The sequence below is a fragment of the Notolepis coatsorum genome, assembly GCF_963971535.1.
Source record: "Notolepis coatsorum genome assembly, chromosome: 5".
Taxonomy (NCBI): domain Eukaryota; kingdom Metazoa; phylum Chordata; class Actinopteri; order Aulopiformes; family Paralepididae; genus Notolepis; species Notolepis coatsorum.
The window spans coordinates 91,283,010-91,307,806 of record NC_140169.1 but is presented as its reverse complement, the minus strand read 5'-3'; the positions used below and the strand labels follow the sequence as shown (position 1 = coordinate 91,307,806).

General features: G+C 40.8%; 1 protein-coding gene across 2 annotated transcripts in view; it reads right to left on the bottom strand.

The window, feature by feature from the left end:
• Positions 1–9,970: 9,970 nt before the first annotated feature.
• The window catches only part of hsf2 (heat shock transcription factor 2), a 58,059-nt gene continuing 43,232 nt past the window's right edge, over positions 9,971–24,797 (bottom strand). For both annotated transcript variants that reach the window (XM_084314496.1, XM_084314497.1), the window contains exons 10-12: positions 21,240–21,342; positions 12,169–12,226; positions 9,971–11,851 (exon numbers count right to left, since the gene is read on the bottom strand). In XM_084314496.1, the coding sequence (XP_084170622.1) occupies positions 11,583–11,851; positions 12,169–12,226; positions 21,240–21,342 (430 nt within the window). In that variant the 3' untranslated portion in view covers positions 9,971–11,582. The remainder of the gene's footprint in view (positions 11,852–12,168; positions 12,227–21,239; positions 21,343–24,797) is intronic.

The following is a 24,797-nucleotide window of genomic DNA, read 5'->3' as shown; positions in this document are numbered from 1 at the left end:
GGTTTCAGGACCCCAATTTTCTGAGGACAGTTTGTTTGTTATTAAAAAAGGTTAAATGTGCTATAGATAAAAATTGTATGTAGCATAATCATTTTTATATATATATTTTAAATAAATACATCCACAGGTGCAGAATAAAAGTATTGCTACTCCCCCAATTTTTTCTTTATTAATGAATTCATCATTTAGAAAATGTTTGCGGATCCAAAATTAATGTTGTTTACATGTTACAGGCATGTATCCCCTCCCTACTTCCCATTTCAACATGGAATGCACCTGGTTGGATAAATGACATGCTGTTGCACATCAAGTGGCTGAATTATCTATAGCACCTTAACAAGCGCAAATTCGCAATAGCTGCAACCTTTTTGCAATATGCCACTCCCATTGCCACGCCTCAATTTAGCCAACACACACTTGACCTCCATGCCCAATTGACCAACTGACCTAGAGCTGCTGATCGCAAATTATCTTCTGAAATTACATAGCGAACCTTTATCACAGGGATGGAAACATCGATGACATTTTCTTTCAAACAGCTCAGGCAAGGCAATTCAATGACATCAAATTGCATTTTTATTTTCTTGTGAGAACTCTGAACTCAAAGTTCATAGAACAGAAATTGTTAAAGCAAATTCCAGCAGTATTAAAAAAAAATAGCAACATTTGGTAGAATCAACCTTTTTCTGTAACTTGTCATCACTGGTGGTTCTCAACCTTTTTCATGTCGAAGACCCCCAGATTGATGCACATTAGGTTGTGGACTCCCATTTCATAAGCATTTTGACCTCCCCATCTGAGAAGATTGTTGTTGTTAAATAGAAGTGTCTGGCATTCCACTACTCTACTGTAACTGGGGAGTTAAATGGGGGCACTTCACCAAAAAACAATGCTGATTTATTTTGCACATAATCACACACAACCAAATACTCTATAACAGTTTTGCACACATTCATTTAGCTTGACATATTATTGAGAGTAAATTAGTTTGAATATGGCCACCAGTGATGTCATCGAGACAATGCATTCTTAAGTTGTTCATTACAGCACCATGAAATAATGTAATGAAAAATATAGCAATGCCTAGTCTTATGATTTCATTTTAGCTGCACAATATAAGGATTCAATGTCCCCAATGACATAATGGTGGCCATATTCATTTATTTTTCAATAACTGTCAAACTAAATGAATGTGTGAGATTATGTGCAAAATAAGAAAGCAGTTTTTTGGTGAAGTGTTGTATAAAGAATGGATTAAGTGAAACCAATCAAAATAGTCACTATTAAATGTTCTCTTGTGGCTAACGTAACTCCTAGTGAATGAAATAGTGAACTTAAAGCTCCAGGACCTCTGGGGGTCCCCAGACCCCACGTTGAGAGACGACTGTACTAGAGGACAGAGGCATGAGTGCTTTATTATTATTTCCAGGCCTACTTTTGTGAACTCTGAGATAGATAATGCACACCAGACTACCATTAAGTACAGTATTTTAAATGATCAACATTGTGGTTCAACAATCAGGTATTCTGATACAGGCACTCCTATATTCTCGAACCAATAAGAACAATCGAGTGATCCTCCATCGTTTTGTTTTGACCTGTATAGAAATCAATACTCAAGAGAGGCATCAACTGAACCATTTCCCTTTAATATGAAGATTCTGTAACGTAACATGTCAACATATTTTCCAGGGGACGTTTGTTATGACAGTGAAATAATCTACACGGAAGGCTATATATCTAGTGGCGAGTGTCGAGGAATAGGTTGAAGGAAATATGGTTGCTAGGGTTGGGGGAAAACTATTTTAAAGGTGCAGTAGACAACATAATACGTCCAGAGCTTTTAGAAAGGTGCGGAATTAAAGTATTTAAGTATGAGAGGTCCCAGTCTTTGCTGCAGCTATAGGAAAATGTATGGACTATTAATAGATCATCTAAGGCGGTGGCTTTTGAATTTTTAAGTGGTAGTTTAAAAAAGAAAACTGCTAAAACTAGCATAGCATCACAGATTAAGTCACCCGACGTCACCAGCGCCAGTGTATTCTCTGCAACATCCGGTCGTTTAGGGTTAGCGATTTTACCTTTAAAAATGTGAAAATTAACAAAACAATCTTTTGTTGAAACACAATTTTCCCATTAACCCCACATGCAGGATCAGAGACACAATGACTGGTACACAATAAAAGGAAAATACTTCTGCCACAGGCAGAAAGAAAAATGCACCGGGGCTTGTCATGACAACGTGACCGTGTGAGGTCTATGGCATCTTTCGGTGTTTGTATAGGTGACACCAAAGCTCAGACACCTGCTACGTTACAAGCTAGTGTCGTATCTTTGACTGTGTATTTCATAACTAATATGTGTGAATAATTAGCAAAAGCCAGGTGTACCTTTTTAACAGCAGAATGGATTTTCAGTGCTCAGCAAAAGGTGATATTGGTGTTACAGAAATAGTCAACAACCCCCACTTGTGACTGAGTACTGTATGTTAATGTGTTGATAACACCCCACTGGGTGCAGAGGGCAGACCAGCCCAGACTTGTTAACACTTTCACTGCCACTCACGAGATATCTCGGATTTCCGATAGTTATGTTGAAAGCCACTCACGAGATTTCTCGGATTTTTTTAGCGATTCAGATTCAGAATTTTTATTTGCCACATGGAAGCAATACAATCATACAGTTTTCATACAAAATCATAAATAGAGTTCTACCATGGGCAAAAGGAGCAGGAAGAAGAATAAATCTTATGGTTACCTGCCCCCTATTCTTAAACTAAACAAGTATCAGTATCAGTTTCATTTTTCATTTCAAACCATACAACCTAACCTATACAATACAAGACAACCACAAAACAACACTACAACCACCACAAAACAATAGACAACAGCAACAACAGACACCACCCATGGTCCGAAAAGTGGGATGGAAGAAGCCAATCCTGTGAACTTCCATTCCCCACACCCCGGCCATCACCCTCTACATACAACATGTAACACAGCTCCGCTTCCCACATCCCCCGACATCTCAACAAGACACACATGAGTCTGACCAGTCAATACATATTTTATATACATACTCCTTTTAATGCCAAACATCATGTTCACCCTCCTCCTTATACCTTTCCAATATTCCTTTTTTTAACGTTCTTTTAAACTGGTATATGTTTTTACTCAGTTTAACGTCCTCGTCCAATCCATTCCATAATTTTACTCCACAAACAGATATACACATAGATTTTAGAGTGGTTCTTACACCCGGTTGCTGTAGTTTCTGTTTCCCTCTAAGATTATAATTCCTGGTTCCTACCCTCTCAGTGAACCGATATTGGATGGGGGTTGGAAGAGAGTTATGTGAAGCATTGAACATGATTTCGGCAGTTTTAATTTTGATCAAGTCCCATAATTTAAAAGCTGATGCTTGTAAAAACAATGGTGTAGAGTGTTGGTTGTACTTAGCACTGTACACAATCCTTATGGCCTTTTTTTGCAGAATATAAAGAGGTGATATATTGGAACGATAAGTATTTCCCCATACTTCCAGACAATAATTTAAATATGGGACTACAAGTGCATGGTAGAGGATGAGAAGTGACCTGAAATCATATTGCATCACGCGAGCCTACCCTAGTATACCCGAGCGCTGCCGGCGATCAGATGTGGAAAAGTCCACTGATGCAGCCGGGGTTATCACAGTTCATTCTGGAGCCTCTCAGACCCGCGGAATCATGTACTGCACTGTACACACACACGTTGGATCCATACACTTATCGATTTTTTCGAATGGTGATCAGGAATTGGAATATACCAGTTGGATACCATCTGATGTCAGGTAAGGAATCTATGTTATCAGTGTTAGGATAATCAAACTAATTTTGATGAAGATATAGGCCGTTTTGTGAAATGGGCTCTTTCGGTTTCACTGTAAAAGTCCAAGAGGAAATGAACACGGCGATTATCCGTGCGCGGCTCAAATGTGCTTGCGTGCACGTATAATATTGATCATCTAGCGTTTATTTGAAAACGATTCATAAATAGGCCGACAAATATCAACCTTCTGGAATATTCCAGTAAAAGACGATTATCATAGAATGGTCTAGAATTAACTGTTTTTTACCTCAAAACGGGTGCTTTTCAAAATGCTCTCAAACGGAAATGAAGCGATAAAAAACCAATCTGCCTTGACAGCACTGACTGGAAAAGGATTCTTTGATAAGCGACGGGCAGATTAGACACATAGCCATAATTTAAAACATAGATTAGGCGATATTAAGCGTAACATTGGCGCCGATGGTGGCATTGAAGCGCTACCTCTGGCGCCACCTCGTGGCACTCAAAGTGTTAAGAGCAGAATGTATTTACAGGATGTTAGACATGGAAACTAATTCATAAACAAGATCAAACTAATTAAACCATATTAGATAAAAGGTATTTGAATGCCATTTAGAAATGTCAAACTAATTATGAAGATAATAGTGTCATTTCACCCCTGGTGTAAACCATATATATATATATATTAGGGATGTCCGATATTATCGGCCGACCGATATTATCGGCCGATATCGGCAGTAAAATGTGATATCGGAAAATATCGGTATCGAAAAAAAAAACGTTTTTTTTTTTTTTTACATTTATTTAACCTTTATTTACCCAGGCAAGCAAGTAAGAACCAATTCTTATTTTATTTATTGTCAAAAGTATGCATGTTGGTTTAATTCAACAACAAGAGATATGTAATGTTAATTTTTACTTTTTTAATTATCATATTTTGCACAGATAATGCTTACATTTAGAAAGCCTTTTGAATGCATCCAGTGAAATTATTAATTACCTGAAATTATTCAGTTTTTTTGGGGGGAAACCCTGCATATATCGGTATCGGTTGATATCGGTATCGGTATCGAAATTAAGAGTTGGACAATATCGGAATATCGGTATCGGTAAAAAAGCCAATATCGAGCATCCCTAATATATATATATAGATAATACTGGAAGAGTGTAATTCATATACACTAGAGATACTTTGTAAAATGTTTAAGTGGAATACCCCCCTGGACTGAGAAGACCCGAGCAGCAAAGGAGGGGGCCGCCATAGGACCCCCCTGGGGCCACAGACCAGCCCACACCCCGAGGAGGGACAGGGACAGGGGGGACAGGGGCGGAACGCCCTCCCAGAAGACAAATCTAATTGGACCAAAACGTACTACTGGACTGTTATTATTGGTGGATATTAGGGTATATAACAGAGTGCAGTGTTTGAGAGACAGGCCAGAAACACCCAGGGGTTTCTGTGTCTCTCAACCGACCGCCCACCCAGAGACTACTGTGAGCTGACTGCTGATTTGCATGTGAGTAAATACATGGGAAACACCATTGTTGTTTAAGTTTAGTGTAATCCTTAATATCTGAAACCAGGTTTACTCATGTGTAATGCTCAGTCAGACTCTCTATTTCATTGAGGTTAACATGACTACTGTTTATGTGCATACTAGGTTTGATGTGCAAACCTTATTAAGCCTATGTACAAACATGTTTGATGTACTATGAAATAATCCTTGTATGTAAAAAGCAACCTTCTAATTCACTCTGAGCCCTTTGGCAAAATAAATCAGAATTGAGTTGAACTATAGTTCCTTTTTGTCTGGGCTGCACAGTTATTTCTCTATCAGTAGAGAAGACCATTCTATCATTATGACCTTCCTTTTCCAGATAGCAACCTCATTGTACTGCAAATAACCTTAGATATTGATTAGAAATATACGACACTAGCAAATAGGTTCTTGAGAGAAGGGGCGTCACCGACAAGTCTGCTGTCACTGTTCTACTATTGGGGTACCGGCTGTCTCTTGAATATGAGGGACAGTGTGCCGGGTTACTATCGCCATCCAGAGGATGAGGGCAGGCTGCAGGCTTATCACCTGACCAAAGTGGTTTGAACCAACTCAATGGACTCAACGGACCGGCATTGCCATCGCTTCACTTGATTTCCGACGCGGCTTACGGTATCAGATTTTAGTATTGGGGGAAATTCTTCTGACACCGATACTCGATATACAGTGCATCCAGAAAGTATTCATACCCCTTCACTTTTTCCACATTTTGTTATGTTACAGCCGTATTCCAAGTTATATTTATTCCCCCCCTCAAACTTCTACACACAATACCCCATGACACAATTTTGTTTTATTTTTTTTTGCAAATGTATAACATTTAAAAAAAAAAAAAATTTATATCACATGTACATAAGTATTCACACCCTTTGCTATGACACTCAACATTTTGCTAAGGTGCATCCTGTTTCCTCTGATCATCCTTGAGATGTTTCTACGTGATTGGAGTCCACCTGTGGTAAATCAAATTGATTGGACATGATTTGTAATGGCAGACACCGGTCTATATAAGGTCCCACAGTTGACGGTGCATGTCGGAGCACAAAGCCATGAAGTCCAAGGAATGGTCTGTAGACCTCCGAGACAGGATTGTATCGAGGGATTCGAGGCACATATCTGGGTAAGGGTACAAAATTATTTCTGCAGCATTGACGGTGCCAAAGAGCACAGTTGTCTCCATTCGCAAATGGAAGAAGTTTGGAACCACCAGGACTCTTCCTAGAGCTGGCCGTCCGGCCAAACTGAGCCATCGGGGGAGAAGGGCCTTGGTCAGGGTGGTGACCAAGAACCCAATGGTCACTCTGACAGAGCTCCAGTGTTCCTCTGTGGAGATGGGAGAAACTTCCAGAAGGACAACCATCTCTGCAGCACTCCACCAATCAGGCCTTTATGGTAGAGTGGCCAGCCACTCCTCAGTAAAAGGCACATGACAGCCCGCATGGAGTTTGCCAAAAGGCACCTAAAGGACTCTGACCATGAGAAACAAAATGGTCTGGTCTGATGAAACCAAAATGTAACTCTTTGGCCTGAATGCCAAGCATCATGTTTGGAGGAAACCAAGCACCGCTTATCACCTGGTCAATACCATCCCTACAGTGAAGCATGGTGGTGGCAGCATCATGCTGTGGGGATGTTTTTCAGCGACAGGAACTGGGAGACTAGTCAGGATCAAGGGAAAGATGAATGCAACAATGTACAGAGAGATCCTCGATGAAAACCTCTTCCAGAGCACTCTGGACAGGGATTAAAGCAAAAAAAATCTCCTGACTGAACTTTTTTTCAGGCCAAGTCATATTCTTATTTTAACCTCCACTGTAATTCTTTTTTAAATAGCGTTAGTGTTTTAAGGGAGCCTACTTGTAGAGCCTACTGTCCTGACTGTGACTATAGTGGTTGTTGTGCCAGGCAGGGAGGCTGTGTGCTGGAGAGTGTGAATGAAAGTCTTGTGGCAGCTTCTGATTGATGGCGAGCTAGCACCCTTTTCCCATTACTTTGAACCATGAACTAAAAGGCTCGTTAACATACAAACAATGGACTAAACACGTTTCGCAATTATGCCACAACAATGTGGAACGCCCTACCCACAGGCGTAAACATTTTTAAATCCTCAGTGTTTCCCACAGGATTTAGTGAGACTGTGGTGGTGGGTGAACCTCTAGGGTGGTCCGGGGGCATGCCCCCCGGGAACTTTTTGAATTTTTTAAGTTTTAAAGTTAAATGCATCAATCTGGTGCAATTTGAGAGCAAAATTAAGAGACTAGATATATGATGAACTTTGTGCTCAAAACACAAAATCGACTAGACACTAGAGCATACATTTGAGCCATCAAAGAAATTAAGCAAAAGTGGTTACCTGTGTTGAACTAGTTTATTTTTTAGAAAATAAAAAAAGACTGGATTACTATTACGACTACTACCACTGCCAATACTACTGATACATCCCTATTGGCAAACTTTATATTTAATTTTTTTTTTTTTATAAATATTAATCAAAATATTATAAATAATCAAATTGACGAATTCGGCCATTGAAATCGGCCTGCTGATACTAGTATCTGTACACCTTGTTTTTCTTTATCCAAAGAGGGAACTCAAACTGCGATATCCACACATCGGAAGTAAGAGTTTCTATATAGCAATTTTTTTTTAACACTTTCACAATTGAACTGACCTGAACCAGGGATGCGACAGATACAGGAACATTTAAGTAATTTTTTTATGAACAATTACACCTGTTTGTGGACTAGTAAATAATGCACCAGAAAATAACAAGCAAAACAGCATAATAATAAATAGACTCTTGAGTATATACAAAGATTCAGTCTTTTTTACAAAGTCAAGTGGCACTGCCCTGCCAAGGTGCTGTTCTATGGTCATTTTTTTTTATTTAAATCTTTTTCTTAAAAAAGGGGAATTCTTTCTGAAATAAATGCGGTTCAGTCGTGTGAATATGTTGCTGGACGAGGCGTCTTCCTTGTAGAAACCCGTTTCTCCTGGCACCGTAGCTTTGGGAAGAGGGTGACGTCAAAGATTTTTTTTAAATAGATAAATAAATAAAAGTGTACAGTCAAGAGCTTATTATGAATGTCCCACCCATACTATCATTTTACTATAGGTCATTTTTGTGCAGTGTGTCGTCGTATGTATCTTGCAGTCTGAAAATGCTATTTAGGCACTGGGGGGGAAAATGGCATCATGTACTCCTTGCCATTTGGCCTGGAGGGGCACAAGAAACACATTAGCTTTGCTTAATCAAACTGATCCAGGAACACTGCCTACCTACTGTATTAACATACCGGTAAGTCATCTTGGGCGTACCCTGTGATCAGTACGGAAGCCGAGAACGGCCACGCCTTTATTATTTTATTGCCGTTTTCTCATGATAACGACTTATTATTTCGTTATCTCGATATATAACAAAGTCCGTTTTCTCGTGATAACGGATTCATTTATTTCATTACCTCGATATAACAGAACTTTTGTTTTGGTGGGATAATTATCCAGAACCATGTGCAGAACTCTGAATGAAACAATCATTTCAGAGTTCTCAGATTCAGATTCAGTTGTCTGAATCTGAGAACTCTGAAATGATTGTGAGCTGGTTCATGTGATCACGCCGTCCTGATTTCAGCCTTCAAGAGCTGTTGCTGTACTGAACAGTCAACAATCTTTGTTACACTTTTTTATTTTTACTACTGGGGGTGGTGGGGTGGCTAGGCAGGGAAGGAAATAATTATAAAATGTAAAGAATTTGGTGTATTGCGCTACACACCCACCAATTGAAACGTGTTCAATACAAGGAAAGAAAGGGAGGTGCTGGAAAATAAATCATTAAAATCATTAAATCATTAAAAAAAACTAAAACACACAGATTCAAGGAAGTCGCATACAGTTATTGACACATCACACAGCATTTTAAAGCCGGGTCCCAGAGGGCGGTTCAGGTTGATGGCAGAGGTGGAACTGCAACTCTCTTTGTTTCTGCCACACTTGTGCAGTCATTTATAATAGCTCTCCCTCTAGAGACTAACACAGATCAACAGCTGTTTTTGTCCTCTCTCTCGCTCTCTCTAGGGATGTATCATTTCTCTCTCTCTACTCCTCCCTTTTGCACGAGTGTGCAATTTATTCACCTACACTTTGAGGCACTGAAATGTAGAAATGCTGATGGAGGAACAGTTTGGTGGAAACTGAAGATGCTCCGATACCAGTCTGGGCTGTAAATTACCAGGGTATGTTTCCAAGCTTTTTATTTTTTCTCCCCATTTTTCAATTTTTCTCCCGTCCCCAATTTCGTATTGTCCAATTCTACCCTCCCCTGTCTCGAACGCTGTTAGGCCATGCCTCCCACAAGCCGGCTGCAATGTGGACGAAGCCTTGCATCACGTGTCCCTTCCGGTACTCGAGGAGGCAGCCGTCGCATCTTTTCACCTGTACAGCGTGATCTCTCAGCGGCGAGGGACACGCCGCCCTCGTCGCTTCCTGATTCTACTGCGCAGGTGCACCAACCGACCTGTAGGAGTCGCTGTCCACAGCGTCCGATCCCCACCCACCAGCTTCCCACCCCCTAATACTGCCAATTGTATTAGTATGAACGACCAGCCAAGCTGGTAGCAACGCCGAGAGCTGGGCTCGAACCCAGCATCTCCTGCGTTGGTGGCGAGTGCCTTGCCCACTGCGCCACCTAGCCGCCCCCGTATGTTTCCAAGCTTCAAGCCGAGTCCTGGCCGTTGCAATAGCAACTCCTACTGGCCAGAGAAACTCCTCGCTATCAGGTGAAAAGAAGCAGCAACATGTATCGGAGGAGGTGGTAGTCTACACCCTCCCCAGACCGACAGAAGAGGCATGTGGTAGTCTACACCCTCCCCGGACCGACAAGAAGAGGCATGTGGTAGTCTACACCCTCCCCAGACCGACAAGAAGAGGCATGTGGTAGTCTACACCCTCTCTAGACCGACAGAAGAGGCATGTGGTAGTCTACACCCTCCCCGGACCGACAAGAAGAGGCATGTGATAGTCTACACCCTCCCCAGACCGACAGAAGAGGCATGTGGTAGTCTACGCTCATCAGACCGACAGAAGAGGCATGTGGTAGTCTACACCCTCCCCAGACCGACAGAAGAGGCATGTGGTAGTCTACACCCTCCCCAGACCGACAGAAGAGGCATGGGGTAGTCTACACTCATCAAACTGACAGAAGAGGCATGTGGTAGTCTACACCCTCTCTAGACCGACAGAGGAGGCATGTGGTAGTCTACACCCTCCCCAGACCGACAGGAATCATGTGGTAGTCTACACCCTCCCCAGACCAACAGAAGAGGCATGGGGTGGTCTACACTCATCAAACTGACAGAAGAGGCATGTGGTAGTCTACACCCTCTCTAGACCGACAGAGGAAGCATGGGGTAGTCTACACCCTCCCCAGACAGACAGAAGAGACATGTGGTAGTCTACACCCTCTCTAGACCGACAGAGGAGGCATGTGGTAGTCTACACCCTCTCTAGACCGACAGAGGAAGTATGTGGTAGTCTACACCATCCCCAGATCAACAGAGTAGTCTACATCCTCCTCAGACCGCCAGTAGGGCAGCATAAGGACCAGGAGGGAATTGGACTAACGACTAAAGAGAAGAGAATTTTTTTGTTGCTGGAGACACTAGACAAACATAACTGAGATCTAACTCTGTGTAAAAGAAAAACATATATATTCCTTTACTTTGATTTGATTTAGCTTTGGACATAATGCACATGGCTCTTGAAATTCCTACCAATCCCATACCTTATTTTAGCCGGGTATCGGCCCGATAACCAAGAACAGCATGGGTGCATCCCTTGTGGAGACTCTCTCTCAGCCTGCACTGACACCAGCTCGTAGCTAGCCTGCCCTATGTACAAGAAAGTGATCCACACACAATGTCTTCGGTCAGTGACACATCAGCTGAACCTGGTCTGGTGGTCAACCCTCTCCATCAGACAGAGGCTGTGTTTACATCCTCATTAATATTATATTACTACCAGATTTGGGACACGTGACTATTCCGTCTACGAGTTGATGCATGTAAAAGCCACATTCCGTTTACCCAGAGAAGCTTGAGAAGCCTGAATACGCTATTAGTTAGTATCCAGAATATGAATGCGCATGTTTGTTTTTAAACTGTGCTGGCAGAGATCAAACAGATTCCTGTCCCGGGTCTCAGACTACATCTAGCTGGGCGGAGTCTGGGCTCAGCGGCAGCAGGTAGAACAGAGGCTCCTCGCTGGCCTCGCTCAGCGGCTCCAGGCGGAGCAGGGAGCCACGGGGGGGTGGCGCCGCCGCCTCTGTCTCCATGGTGGGTTCCAGCAGGTCTGTGGGGGGCTGGGCCTCCACGGAGGAGGAGGGGCAGGCCAACGAGGGGGTGGGGGTGGGGCAGCCGTCCAGGAAGGCCAGCAAAGGACAGGAGGTGTACTGGATCAGCCGCTTGTCTGGAGAGAGAGAAGAGAAGAGAAAGAGAGAGAAAAGATTAGAGAGAGAGAGAGATAATATTAGAGTAGAGAGGGAGAGACAGTAGAGACAAAACAGAAGGAGAGAGACAGTAGAGAGAGACATAAGACATATTGTGCAACCTTATACATTGTACTTAAATAAATAACTTATTTGGAACATACCCTTGTGTTTGCAAATTTATTGAAACTATGTTTTTAAGTTGCAGGAAATTACAGCAAATGGTTTTCTTTATTGCACATTCCCCCTCCTCCTGATCCCCCTAGTTGCAACATCCTGGGGAAGGCCTGCTGCTCACCGTTATGGTCGTCCTCTCCGTTCAGCTGATCCGAGTTCTCTCTGGACAACATGCTCTCCTGGAACACAGCACAACGCCACACAGAGCACATCAGCAGAAAGCAACGACAGCAAACAGCAGCACAGACAGACAGAGGGTTCCCACAGATATTGCTAAATGAAATTCAAGGACTTACGTACTTTTTTAAGCACTATTTTCCATTTTAAAAGGGCATTTAAAAGGATACAAGTCACTTTTAAATGCTGTTTTTTATTGAAAAGAAAATCTGTTCGAATATTTATGGCTTAAAACCAATTTCCGACAATTAGTTACACTTTAAATAAAAAAGATTTAATTTCTTGATTCAGAACAATTTGATCATGGATGAACAACTTTCAATGCGAATGGCTGATTTGAATTTCAATGATTCTTTAAGCACCATGTTTTAAAAAAGTGGGCTGTTTTCAAGGAATTCCAGGCATTGACTTTTTTTAATGCACTTTAAGCACTTCAAGGACCTTGTGCGAACCCTGGACAGTGTGTTATCTGATGGGCCCATACCACTGCAGAGTCCCGAACCTTAACACTTTGAGTGCCAGCCACAAGAAATCTCGTTAGTTCATGCCATGCGTTGAGTGCCAAAAACGAGAAATCTCGTTATTTAATCGTTATTTTTTTTTATTATCGATTTCCATTCATTTTTCATCAATCTAGCCTCACGTTACCATTGGGGATCTATCTGAGCTCGAACAGGAAAAATACCGCCCCCTATCGTCTCTCCGGATGGTATTGCACCCATTGGATTGGACTGAATGAAATGGATGGGGAAAAAAAGAGTCCGGAATCCACGTTTTACTTGTCGGGCATGTAACCGGAGACGATCCCATTCATTGCAGAGTCGCAGAATAGCGTGGAATATGTGTTTCCAGTAGGGCTGACCTTCGAATTTTTTTTTGGAATTCGAAGCTTCGGGGTCGAGATTCGATTTTAATTCGAAGCTTTGAGATTAAAAATTTCTTTTTATTTTATTATAATATATATATATATTTTTTTTTATGTTGTGGGATTGTACATCACTTTGTTCAACTTTGTCAGTGCTGTAAAGTTTAAACCTTTTTAAATCCTAGACAAACGAAACACTTTGCTTTCATGAAATATTGTAAGCAGTCATTTGAGGCTTTATAAAAGCAGCACAATGAACACAAATCTGTCAGTGCCGAGTCCGACCTCATCTTAAATAACAAACAGCATTGCTTGTTGTAGTTAACAAAGAGAGGCAGAGTTGATTTAGCAAAAATAAATAAAAATTTAATTCAATTTCTTTTTTAATAATCGGATTTCTTTTTCATATTCGAATCCCATGCCCATCGAACAAAGCTTCGAAGGTTCGAAGTATTTAAGACAGCCCTAGTTTCCAGTACCCAGCGTTGGATCAATAAACGCGATCGATATTTGGAATGGCGATCAGGAATTGGAATAATCTTTTTGGAGAACATCTGATCTGAGGTAAGGAATCTATTTGACCAGTCTTGGGATAATCAGAGTTTTTTTCACCTATATCTCAGCGTGTCCCATATGTGTGTGTGTGCGTGTGTGTGTGCTGATCAGGAAATAAGATAATCGATTTTTCAGCCCGCTTCTCTAGCGTGCATAAGTACACATACCGGTATACTATCGATAATCTAGCGTTTATTTGAAAACTATTCATAAATAGGCCGAAAAATGACAACGTGTTTTGTGTATTCCACTAAAGCGCGATTCCTGCAGAATCACCTTTTTTCTGGAAGTTTCCAAAAACAAACGGTTTTCAAAATGGTATAAAACGGAAATGTACCGATTAAAAAACAATCCGTTTCGACAATGTTGACTGCAAACAAGTCATTGATAAGCGACGGGCGTATTAGACATAGCCATAATTTAAGATATAGTTTATGAGTTCGCAAATGTGCTCGTCCTCCCATTGACTACAGCGCTGGCACTCAAGCGCTAAATCGTGCGCCCCCCTGCTGGCACTCAAAGTGTTAATACATTCAGTGCCATTGACCACAACACATATATAATGTAATATGAGATATATAGTACATGATATATACAATATAATATAGTACCACAATATATAATAGTATATAGTGTAAATAGTTTTATATAATATACAGATTAATTATAATATGATTATATAATGTAATATGATATAACGTACAATACAGTATCATATGTATTTTTCTATTAATTAAATGCAATTAAAGCTCTTCTTCCCTTCTTTGCCATCGAAAATAGATATTTTTTAGTCTAGATTTGAATTGATTTATGTTTTCACAATATTTTAGTTCATCCTCAGTCTAGTCTAACCCATTCCACATGGTGTGGAACAGTCTTTGATTAAGGATAGTTTACTGACAGAATGACATGTTGCAACATGGAAGAGACCTAGCCTATAGTCTAGAGCAGTGGTTCTCAAACTTTTTACACCAAGTACCACCTGAGAACGTAGCTGGCTCTCCAAGTACCACCATATGACCGGCGTTAAAATACAGTCTATTCAGCTATGCACAGTTCACGCAGGAGGCAAATGTATTCCTAATACCATTATTTATTGTTAACTTTTGTCAGACACAGCCACAATGTACAAAGAGATAGCACTAGAACTACGCTTCCACACAACTCATCCAATGCAAGGGGCATTGAGAACATAATAACTAACATTCTCACATAGCAAGTGAGAAAATTAAGAACTGTATTTCAGCAAATGTACTTAATTCTCTCTATCTCTCTCTCTCACTCTCTCACACAGCAAGCAATTGTCCGTCATTCTCTCTCTCACACACACACACACACACACACCCACACACACACACACACACACACACACACACACACACACACTTATTTTGTTACAAAAACTTAATTTCCTGCATTCTGGTGCAGGCATTTTACCCTTTAAATGCCAGTGTTTGTGATGGGCATCACAAATTATTGTAAAAAAGAAGAAAACACATATTCAATACATTTTTGAATGTTTACCCTTTAAATGCCAGTTTGTGTGATGGCATCACAAATTATTGTTAAAAAAAACACAAAAAGTAAAATATTTTCAATATATCAAATGCAAAGTACATTTTTCTGGGGGAGATTATTACAGGCTAGGCATGTGTCAATGATTAGCAGCAACACATATTTTGATGGATTTTTTGTAATGTCAGATTTAACACCAACTCTTTTCAGAAAAGTGGGAGTATTTCATTTTTTATCTGACATTACAAGAAATCTAAAAATAAATGGTTATGATCAGGGCTGAAGTTTAATTAAAGATTTATGACTGTTTAGACTGCATTACTCTCTGTCACAGTGATCTCCTGGTTGTTCCCCACTTAGATTATCTAACTATCGCGCTGCCGCAACCAGAAACACTGGCCTGGCCTGCTTCTAAGTTCAGTGGCCTGACTGCCCAATTTTTTTTTGTTTTTTTTTGTTTAGCTTTTTTGGAAATGTTTTCAAGTACCACCAGCAGTACCACCAAGTACCACTAGTGGTACGCGTACCACAGTTTGAGAACCACTGGTCTAGAGATCTCTGTAGAATGGTGAGCTAACAAAGTATTTATACAGGAGAGTAGACCTAGTAGGGGTGGGACGATACATCGATCCAGATCGATATATCGATCTATTATCAATAATCAAATAGGATCGATGCAACGTAAAAAGATCGATTCATATTGCGATACTCTTATTTTGAAAATCCCATGTGTCATATCGGCTCGGCTCAGATCAACAGCACACAGCAGTAGCGTCTAGAGCAGGGGTCGGGAACCTATGGCTCGCAAGCCATTATGGCTCTTCTGGTGACAGCATATGGCTCCCAGAAATATTTGAGTAAAAGAATTTTTTTTTCTTTTTTTTTAATACTTGTGATATTTCTTAATAATACTGTGTCATTTTAAAGTAAACAAAAATTAGTTTTGAAGATACAGCCAATAGTATCTGTAGCTGAAGATATAGCGAGCAGAGCTGGCGAGGGAACACAAGTGGACAGAAATTAAAAATCTTCAACCTGAAGACCAGCTGATTCTTAAAACATGGAACGAGTTTCCTGTGACATACTGTACCACACAATGCAGCGCGAGTATTGCCGTATTGACCATGTTTGGCTCTACATATGCATGTGGGCAGTCATTCTCGCATATGAGGAACATTAAGACCAACATACGCTCACGTTTAACTGATGGAAGCCTCAACGCCTGCATGAAGCTCAACCTCACCACGTATGAACCAGATTACAAGGCCATCAGCAAAACCATGCAGCACCAGAAGTCGCATTAAAAGTAAGACATATTTAATTTATTATACGTTAAAAATACTATATGGCTCTCAATGAAATATATTTAGAAATATTTGGCTTTTATCCCAGTCAAAAAGGTTCCTGACCCCTGGTCTAGAGCGTCACTAGAGCAAGACTAGTGTGCCTATTCTGTGACCCAAAACATGTCTCTGCTGTTTTATTCCGCAACGGGTCCAATGCATCTAACCTGCTTTGCAATCCTCGCCACTCCATTATGCCCACGTCGCGTTAAAGATCGAAGATAACGTTACGTTAGCGTAAGCTAACAAGCTAACCCAGAGCCATAGGCAGAGAGAAGTGGGGACTGGGAAGGAGGGTGCATTCTGGGGATAGCCCCACTAACAGGATCTGGCCGGTACTGCACCTTCGGACTCCCAATATGCCTTTTCCAGCCAAAATACAGCTCTGTGACAGTGAATAGGATATTAATATCGGAAAAAAAAGAAAAGAAAACCAAAAACAGTGAACAGGAGGTCTATTTGTATTAAAAACAATAGATTGTTTTTCATTTAAATGTCTGGAAGAGCTCAAAAATAAAAATGTCAAATGATATTTCCATTGGCTTTTTTTTGTTGATTTAAATGTTACTGATTGTGTTAAATGGGCATATAATATAGTCTCATATCGATCGCAGGCACCTGAATCGAATCGTATCGTATCGTGGCAGACTGTGTGATATCGGATAATATCGTATCGTTGTCCAAAGAATCGATATCGTATCGTATCGTGATGAAACTGGTGATTCCCACCCCTAGTAGACAAACTAGGTGGACTATGAGAAGGCTGTATGTGTATAGAGATAGAGAGGGGGGATAGGGGGTGTGTGTAGATTAGGGATGCCCCCCGGACCCCGGTTTTGAACGGGAACCGGTACTATATTAGAAAATACCGGAGTATTTATAAGCTCCGACGTCCTCGGTACTGCTATCGATACTCTAGAGAAATTATTATTATTATTATTATTTAAAAGTTGCGAACGATCCTCTCTCTGTCTCTGCACGAGAAGCGAGCCGCAGCAAGCCATTACACACACTTGTCGCGAGCCACTCACACATACACGGGTAGGGACTGGAGGTGCCTGTCCGTGGCTAGCTACGTTAGCTACGGAGCTAGTAGTCAGTTTCAGTGTTGCTGGATGGTACACTCTAACGTTAACGTTATGCCGAGTTCATACTACACTACACTTATGAACTCGACATAGCGATAACGTTAATCCGTTTCCATGAAGTGTTTAATTAGCAGCAATCTGTTCTGTTGTTGAACATTTAACGTTAACGTGGCTAGCTACGTTAGCTACGGAGCTAATATAGTATACCATCCAGCAACACTGAAACTGACTAACGTTAACGTTATGCCGACTCGCCGAGTTCATACTACACTACACGTATGAACTCGACATAGCGTTAACGTTACTCCGTTTCCATGAAGTGTTTAATTAGCAACAATCTGTTCCGTTGTTGAAAATGTAACGTTAAGGTAGGTATCCGATGCACTTCCGGCGTGGACAGGAAAACGTCGTGAAATCGTTGTAGTCATTTTGTAGTCTTATTAACTAAAAGATTTTAACAAAATAAAAAGCAGCAGCACTATTGCATAACTGAGTCATGTTTGCTATGTATTTCTTTCTTTAGGGGAGTAGGACATTTGTTTCACAGTTTTAGCATGATGTTTTATAGATGGCCAGGTTAAAGGGGTTTGATTTGATTGAAGTTTATTTCAAATATGCAACACAACAAACAAATATCAAGTACAGATATAGCCTTAAGCCGTTCAAATAATAATTTATAATTTTTTTTTTAATTTAAATATATTTAAATAATAATCTAAAAGAACCGATAAGAGTATCGATAAAGTACCGAACCGTTAAGCAGTATCGATAAGAGTAGTAGTATCGATAAAATCCTAACGATACCCATCCCTACAGCCTGCCCTACCAGTTATATTTAAACACACTCACAGCCTGCCCTACCAGTTATATTTAAACAACACACTCACAGCCTGCTCTACCAGTTATATTTAAACAACACACTCACAGCCTGCCCTACCAGTTATATTTAAACACACCCACAGCCTGCCCTACCAGTTATATTTAAACACACTCACAGCCTGCCCTACCAGTTATATTTAAACAACACACTCACAGCCTGCCCTACCAGTTATATTTAAACAACACTCACAGCCTGCCCTACCAGTTATATTTAAACAACACACTCACAGCCTGCCCTACCAGTTATATTTAAACACACTCACAGCCTGCCCTACCAGTTATATTTAAACAACACACTCACAGCCTGCCCTACCAGTTATATTTAAACAACACACTCACAGCCTGCCCTACCAGTTATATTTAAACAACACTCACAGCCTGCCCTACCAGTTATATTTAAACAACACACTCACAGCCTGCCCTACCAGTTATATTTAAACAACACACTCACAGCCTGCCCTACCAGTTATATTTAAACACACTCACAGCCTGCCCTACCAGTTATATTTAAACACACTCACAGCCTGCCCTACCAGTTATATTTAAACACACTCACAGCCTGCCCTACCAGTTATATTTAAACACACTCACAGCCTGCCCTACCAGTTATATTTAAACACACTCACAGCCTGCCCTACCAGTTATATTTAAACACACTCACAGCCTGCCCTACCAGTTATATTTAAACACACTCACAGCCTGCCCTACCAGTTATATTTAAACACACTCACAGCCTGCCCTACCAGTTATATTTAAACAACACACTCACAGCCTGCCCTACCAGTTATATTTAAACAACACACTCACAGCCTGCCCTACCAGTTATATTTTAACACACTCACAGCCTGCCCTACCAGTTATATTTAAACAACACACTCACAGCCTGCCCTACCAGTTATATTTAAACAACACACTCACAGCCTGCCCTACCAGTTATATTTAAACAACACACTCACAGCCTGCCCTACCAGTTATATTTAAACAACACACTCACAGCCTGCCCTACCAGTTATATTTAAACAACACACTCACAGCCTGCACTACCAGTTATATTTAAACACACTCACAGCCTGCCCTACCAGTTATATTTAAACACTCACAGCCTGCCCTACCAGTTATATTTAAACACACTCACAGCCTGCCCTACCAGTTATATTTAAACAACACTCACAGCCTGCCCTACCAGTTATATTTAAACACACTCACAGCCTGCCCTACCAGTTATATTTAAACACACTCACAGCCTGCCCTACCAGTTATATTTAAACAACACTCACAGCCTGCCCTACCAGTTATATTTAAACAACACTCACAGCCTGCCCTACCAGTTATATTTAAACAACACTCACAGCCTGCCCTACCAGTTATATTTAAACAACACACTCACAGCCTGCCCTACCAGTTATATTTAAACACACTCACAGCCTGCCCTACCAGTTATATTTAAACAACACTCACAGCCTGCCCTACCAGTTATATTTAAACACACTCACAGCCTGCCCTACCAGTTATATTTAAACACACTCACAGCCTGCCCTACCAGTTATATTTAAACAACACACTCACAGCCTGCCCTACCAGTTATATTTAAACAACACACTCACAGCCTGCCCTACCAGTTATATTTAAACACTCACAGCCTGCCCTAGGGCTGGGCGATATAACGATAACAATAAATATCGCGATATATTTTAATAATCGATATCGAATATCGAAATAAAAAAAAAGATCGAAAAATCGTTTATTTTTTATTTTTTATATATATATATATATATTTTTTTTGTGGCCTGCAACAGGGCAGTTTTAAAACCAGAGACAGTGGACAGACTTGTCTTTCTTGCCTGCAACTTAAAGTAATGGCTTTGCTTGTCCAAATGACAATACTGACCAAATTGAGATTTATTTTTCTCTTGTCCATTTATTTTGTTTGCTTTCTAATTTAAAATACAGTTTGAAACCGTCTGTACACAGTAGGCTATGTGTGCTAGCAGAACTAGACTCCAGTCACGAGTCACGGTGCACATGTGCAGTGGTTTGTCCACCAAAAAAGCGCCAAAAGATCGAAAATAAACTAGCAGAGCCAGAACTGTTCAACTCCCCTGGAGCCACAGCCAGCAGAGAAGCCGGTTTACTTTCGCTTTTAAACCAGCTGCAGCCTGAGAACTGGAGTGTGAGGGGATGTAACACTAAAGATGGCGGCAATGACAAAGAATTGCTGCAAAATAAACATACATCTGTTGTTAATTTTTTTTTTTAATACTTATAACAATTCGATAATTATCGATATCGAGAAATATGATAACATTATCATATCGTTATCGCAATATGATTTTTTTCCATATCGCCCAGCCCTAGCCTGCCCTACCAGTTATATTTAAACACACTCACAGCCTGCCCTACCAGTTATATTTAAACACACTCACAGCCTGCCCTACCAGTTATATTTAAACAACACACTCACAGCCTGCCCTACCAGTTATATTTAAACAACACACTCACAGCCTGTCATACCAGCTGAATGTAAACACCACACTCACATTGCAATATCAGTAAAAATGATCACAATTAAATATTTTTTCCAAATTGTTCAGCCCTAACCAGTCACTTGGCCGGTCGGGGGGGCAAAATGTGAACGCCACCATATTTCAAGTTCCTAAGTGAGAACCCTGCAATCCAATCAATTACATTTACTGAACAGTACAGACTTATTGGACTCAAGATGATCCACTGTTGTCCACCAGAGATGTAGAGCACATGGTGATGTCATTACCTCCATGGCGTCCGGGTCGATGCTGAACTGTTTTCCATACAACATGGCCTGGAAGTCCTCCAGGCTGCAGTCAATACTGTCCAGGTAGTCCATCAGCTCCATCCTGTAGACAGATGGACACACACACACGCCAGGGTCAATTCACAGTGCAGGGCTTTCCCTAAACAATGGTATAGGGGTGCAGCGCCACTATGACAACGCGCCAGTGCCACCATGTGTTGAAAAAATATATTTTTTTTCTTTTTGTAGTGAAAGCTTGGGGCCAGCTTAGAAGCAGACACATACATCACTGTCTAACATGTGATTGCTCAGTTCTATGTTATACTGTGTGTGTGTTTTTTGTGTTCAACTTGTGTTTGATATTTCATTGAAATTTTGTTTTTAAGTAGCAGGAAATGATAGCAAATGGCTTTCTTTGTTGCATTTTTTGCCCCCCTCCGGACCACCCCCTTCTTGAGGTGGCGGGTCACTACAATATCACAGACTCAACACAAACATAATTTTCCAAAGTGATGTATATTGTCAAACATTTTATACAACTTTCTTCAATCAATGGAACCCGTTTGTTTTTTTGGCAAACAAACTGCAGGACTTATATAACAGGAGGTGCAGAGCCTGCAGAATGATGAAAGACCCCCACCACCGCCTGTTCAAGCTGCTGCGGTCAGGCAAGCGCCTACAAGCGCAACAAGAACAGAGAGACTAAGGCTCAGCTTCTTCCCCCAGGCCATCAGAACACTGAACTCTCCACACACAAGTACACATGAGCACACACATACACACACCCAACACACATGCTGCATTCGCTCACACACAAACAGTCACTTTAAACTAAATGGAAAGGACACTTTAAAGGAACGAGGAAAATAAAGGTCACTTTAAGGAAAGAACTGATGTGGTTCTTGTATAGTATAGTTTATAGGAAGTATAGCATAAGGATATATAGTAAAAACTGTATATTGTATAGTAGTGTACATAGGACCCAGTGCCTTAAATCCGTAGCCAACACTGTATTGCACTATCTCAGGACTTTAGCATGTCTATTTTATCATGCCAATTTTATGTCTATTTTTATTACCAGTTTATTATGTCTATTTTATTATTTTGTATTATTGCACAATCAAAGCGGGCATGGCCACCCGCATTTCACTGTATGCCCTGGTATGTATGTGACAAATAAACCTCTTGAATCTTGAGAACTAGGGATGCACCGATCCGGTACTGATATCGGGCCAAGAGCAGCAGCACCAAGCAAAAGTAGGGACTGCTTGTGTCTGCGTGCATCTGGCAACAACTTGCTCGACATTGCTTGCAGATAATAGTTTTCTGCTCAAGGTCAGACTTTTCAAACCCAAACCATGTCCAGATGATGAAGGACGAAGCACTTTTCTTTCAAACTAATTCTTCTTAGTTTACATCGGGAATGGGAGCTCCTGCATCACACTCTATGCCCTCCATTTCACTATGCATCTTCTTCAGAAAGCATGCGTTTGTTTACGTCACAATACAAACAAATTTGTATAGCCAATAATGGGCCAACTTCTTGATATTACTTTTTCCACAAACTAGTTTATTATCTTTTAATGGCAACATGCAGTTCGCTAGCTTTGTGTGTTACATTTCTAAATGTGAAAGTATTTTTACACTCAAGAGCCTAAAAGTAGCATTCTACCAGTACATCCGGCAGAGGCAAAATCTTTGCATGACAAATCTTTGCATGGATTTCTACTGTAATAGTAAATTGTTATATGTTACATAATTTGATTTGTCTTATTGGACATGTTTTATAGCTCTGTTTAAATACCTATTCTCTGTACAGCCTTAACTAGTTAAACTAGTATACAGACACTAGGCGACAGTCTGGCGTATGTTCTTAAAACAACCCCAAGGCCCAGGACAGTTTGACTTGGATTATGACATGTCCAAGTAAATCATATCTTGTTCTTTTGTTTAATCTTGACTCCAGTCTCGTGTCTCAGAAAAGACAAAACCCCTAACTCATCTTTTGTTTTCATTTTTCATCTTTCTTTTCATTTGTCATTCCCAGTTGGTATTTAACACATTCAAAGCCGGCCGGATATGACCAAATTAGGGCTTGTAGGCCAGCGCTTTAATCAATGGGAGGACGGGGAAATTTGCGAGTGCTTAAAATATATCTTAAATTATGGCTATGGGTCTAATACACCCTTCGCTTATCAATGACTTGCTTGCAGTCAACATGTATGAAACGGATTGCTTTTTCATCTGTACATTTCCGTTTTATACCGTTTTGAATAAGAGTATAGTTTGAGATTTCTAGTAATTCCAGAGAAAGACGCGATAACAGCCCTTTAGTGGAATACACAAAACACGTTGTCATTTTTCGGCTGATTATCGAATCTTATTATCATCATTATTATCCTTGCTCGTGCATACATGAAATGGCCCTCGTAGCACTAATAAAAGAAATAACGATTAAAACCCAACTATACTCGTGATTGGCACGCAAGCGATGGCGAGTTAACCCAACTATCATCGTGATTGGCACGGAATTAGTTAATTCATTGTAAGTCTGACCAGCGTGATTTTTCCCATAGCCGCAGTTTGCGAAGACGCTCTCTGATTGGCTAGCCCGCGTACAGCGAAGACCCTCTCTGATTGGTTTAGCTCCGAAGGGTCTCTTCCGCCTTGTACATATTCTCTGCTTCGAAGTGGTTATGCTTTGGCCCTCTTTCGAAGTGGGTTATGCTTAGAGTTAGGGTTAGGCTTGCTTAGAGTTAGGGTTAGCCTAACCCTAACTCTAAGCATAACCCACTTCAAAAGAGGGCCAAAGCATAACCACTTCGAAGCAGAGAATATGTACAAGGCGGACATTTCTATCCCAGAGCACTTCGGAGCTAAACCAATCAGAGAGGGTCTTCGCTGTACACGGGCTAGCCAATCAGAGAGCGTCTTTACAAACTGCGGCTACGGGAAAAAAATCACGCGTCTGACCAGGGCTCTTTCCCATTTTCTGGCCAGACGCTTGTGTACACTTGTCTCTGATTTGTAACTGAGGACTTTTTCTGTGATCACGGAAAATAAAATGTAAATATTTTTACAACTCGACTGAATTCCTACAGCTCACTGTCTCGACTCAAGTAGAATATTCCACAACACTACCAATATAACGGTTCAACCATTATACTGCCCACCCCTAACTAGGTGTGTAACGGATCGTAGTTGATTGGTGAACTGTATGGGTCGTCAGCACCCATGTGAACCACAGATTAATTGCTAAATGTAACCATCATAGTGAGCTATATCACATTATATTTTCCAGTATCTTTTTAAGTCTGTTGTTTGGGCGCATTACATATTTTGTTTTATCGATCATAGAGATGGATTAAACAGTGACTGTGTGTGACAAACTGTGCACCGCGAGTCAACAAGGTGGCCTGTTGGGATGTTTACTTATTTTTACTTTGATTGAATTGATTGATTGAAAACTTTATTAACAGATTGCAGAATGGGTACAGTAAAGTACAGCTCAATACACACAATTGTTAAGGGGATGCAGACCAGAGAAAGACTTTCGTC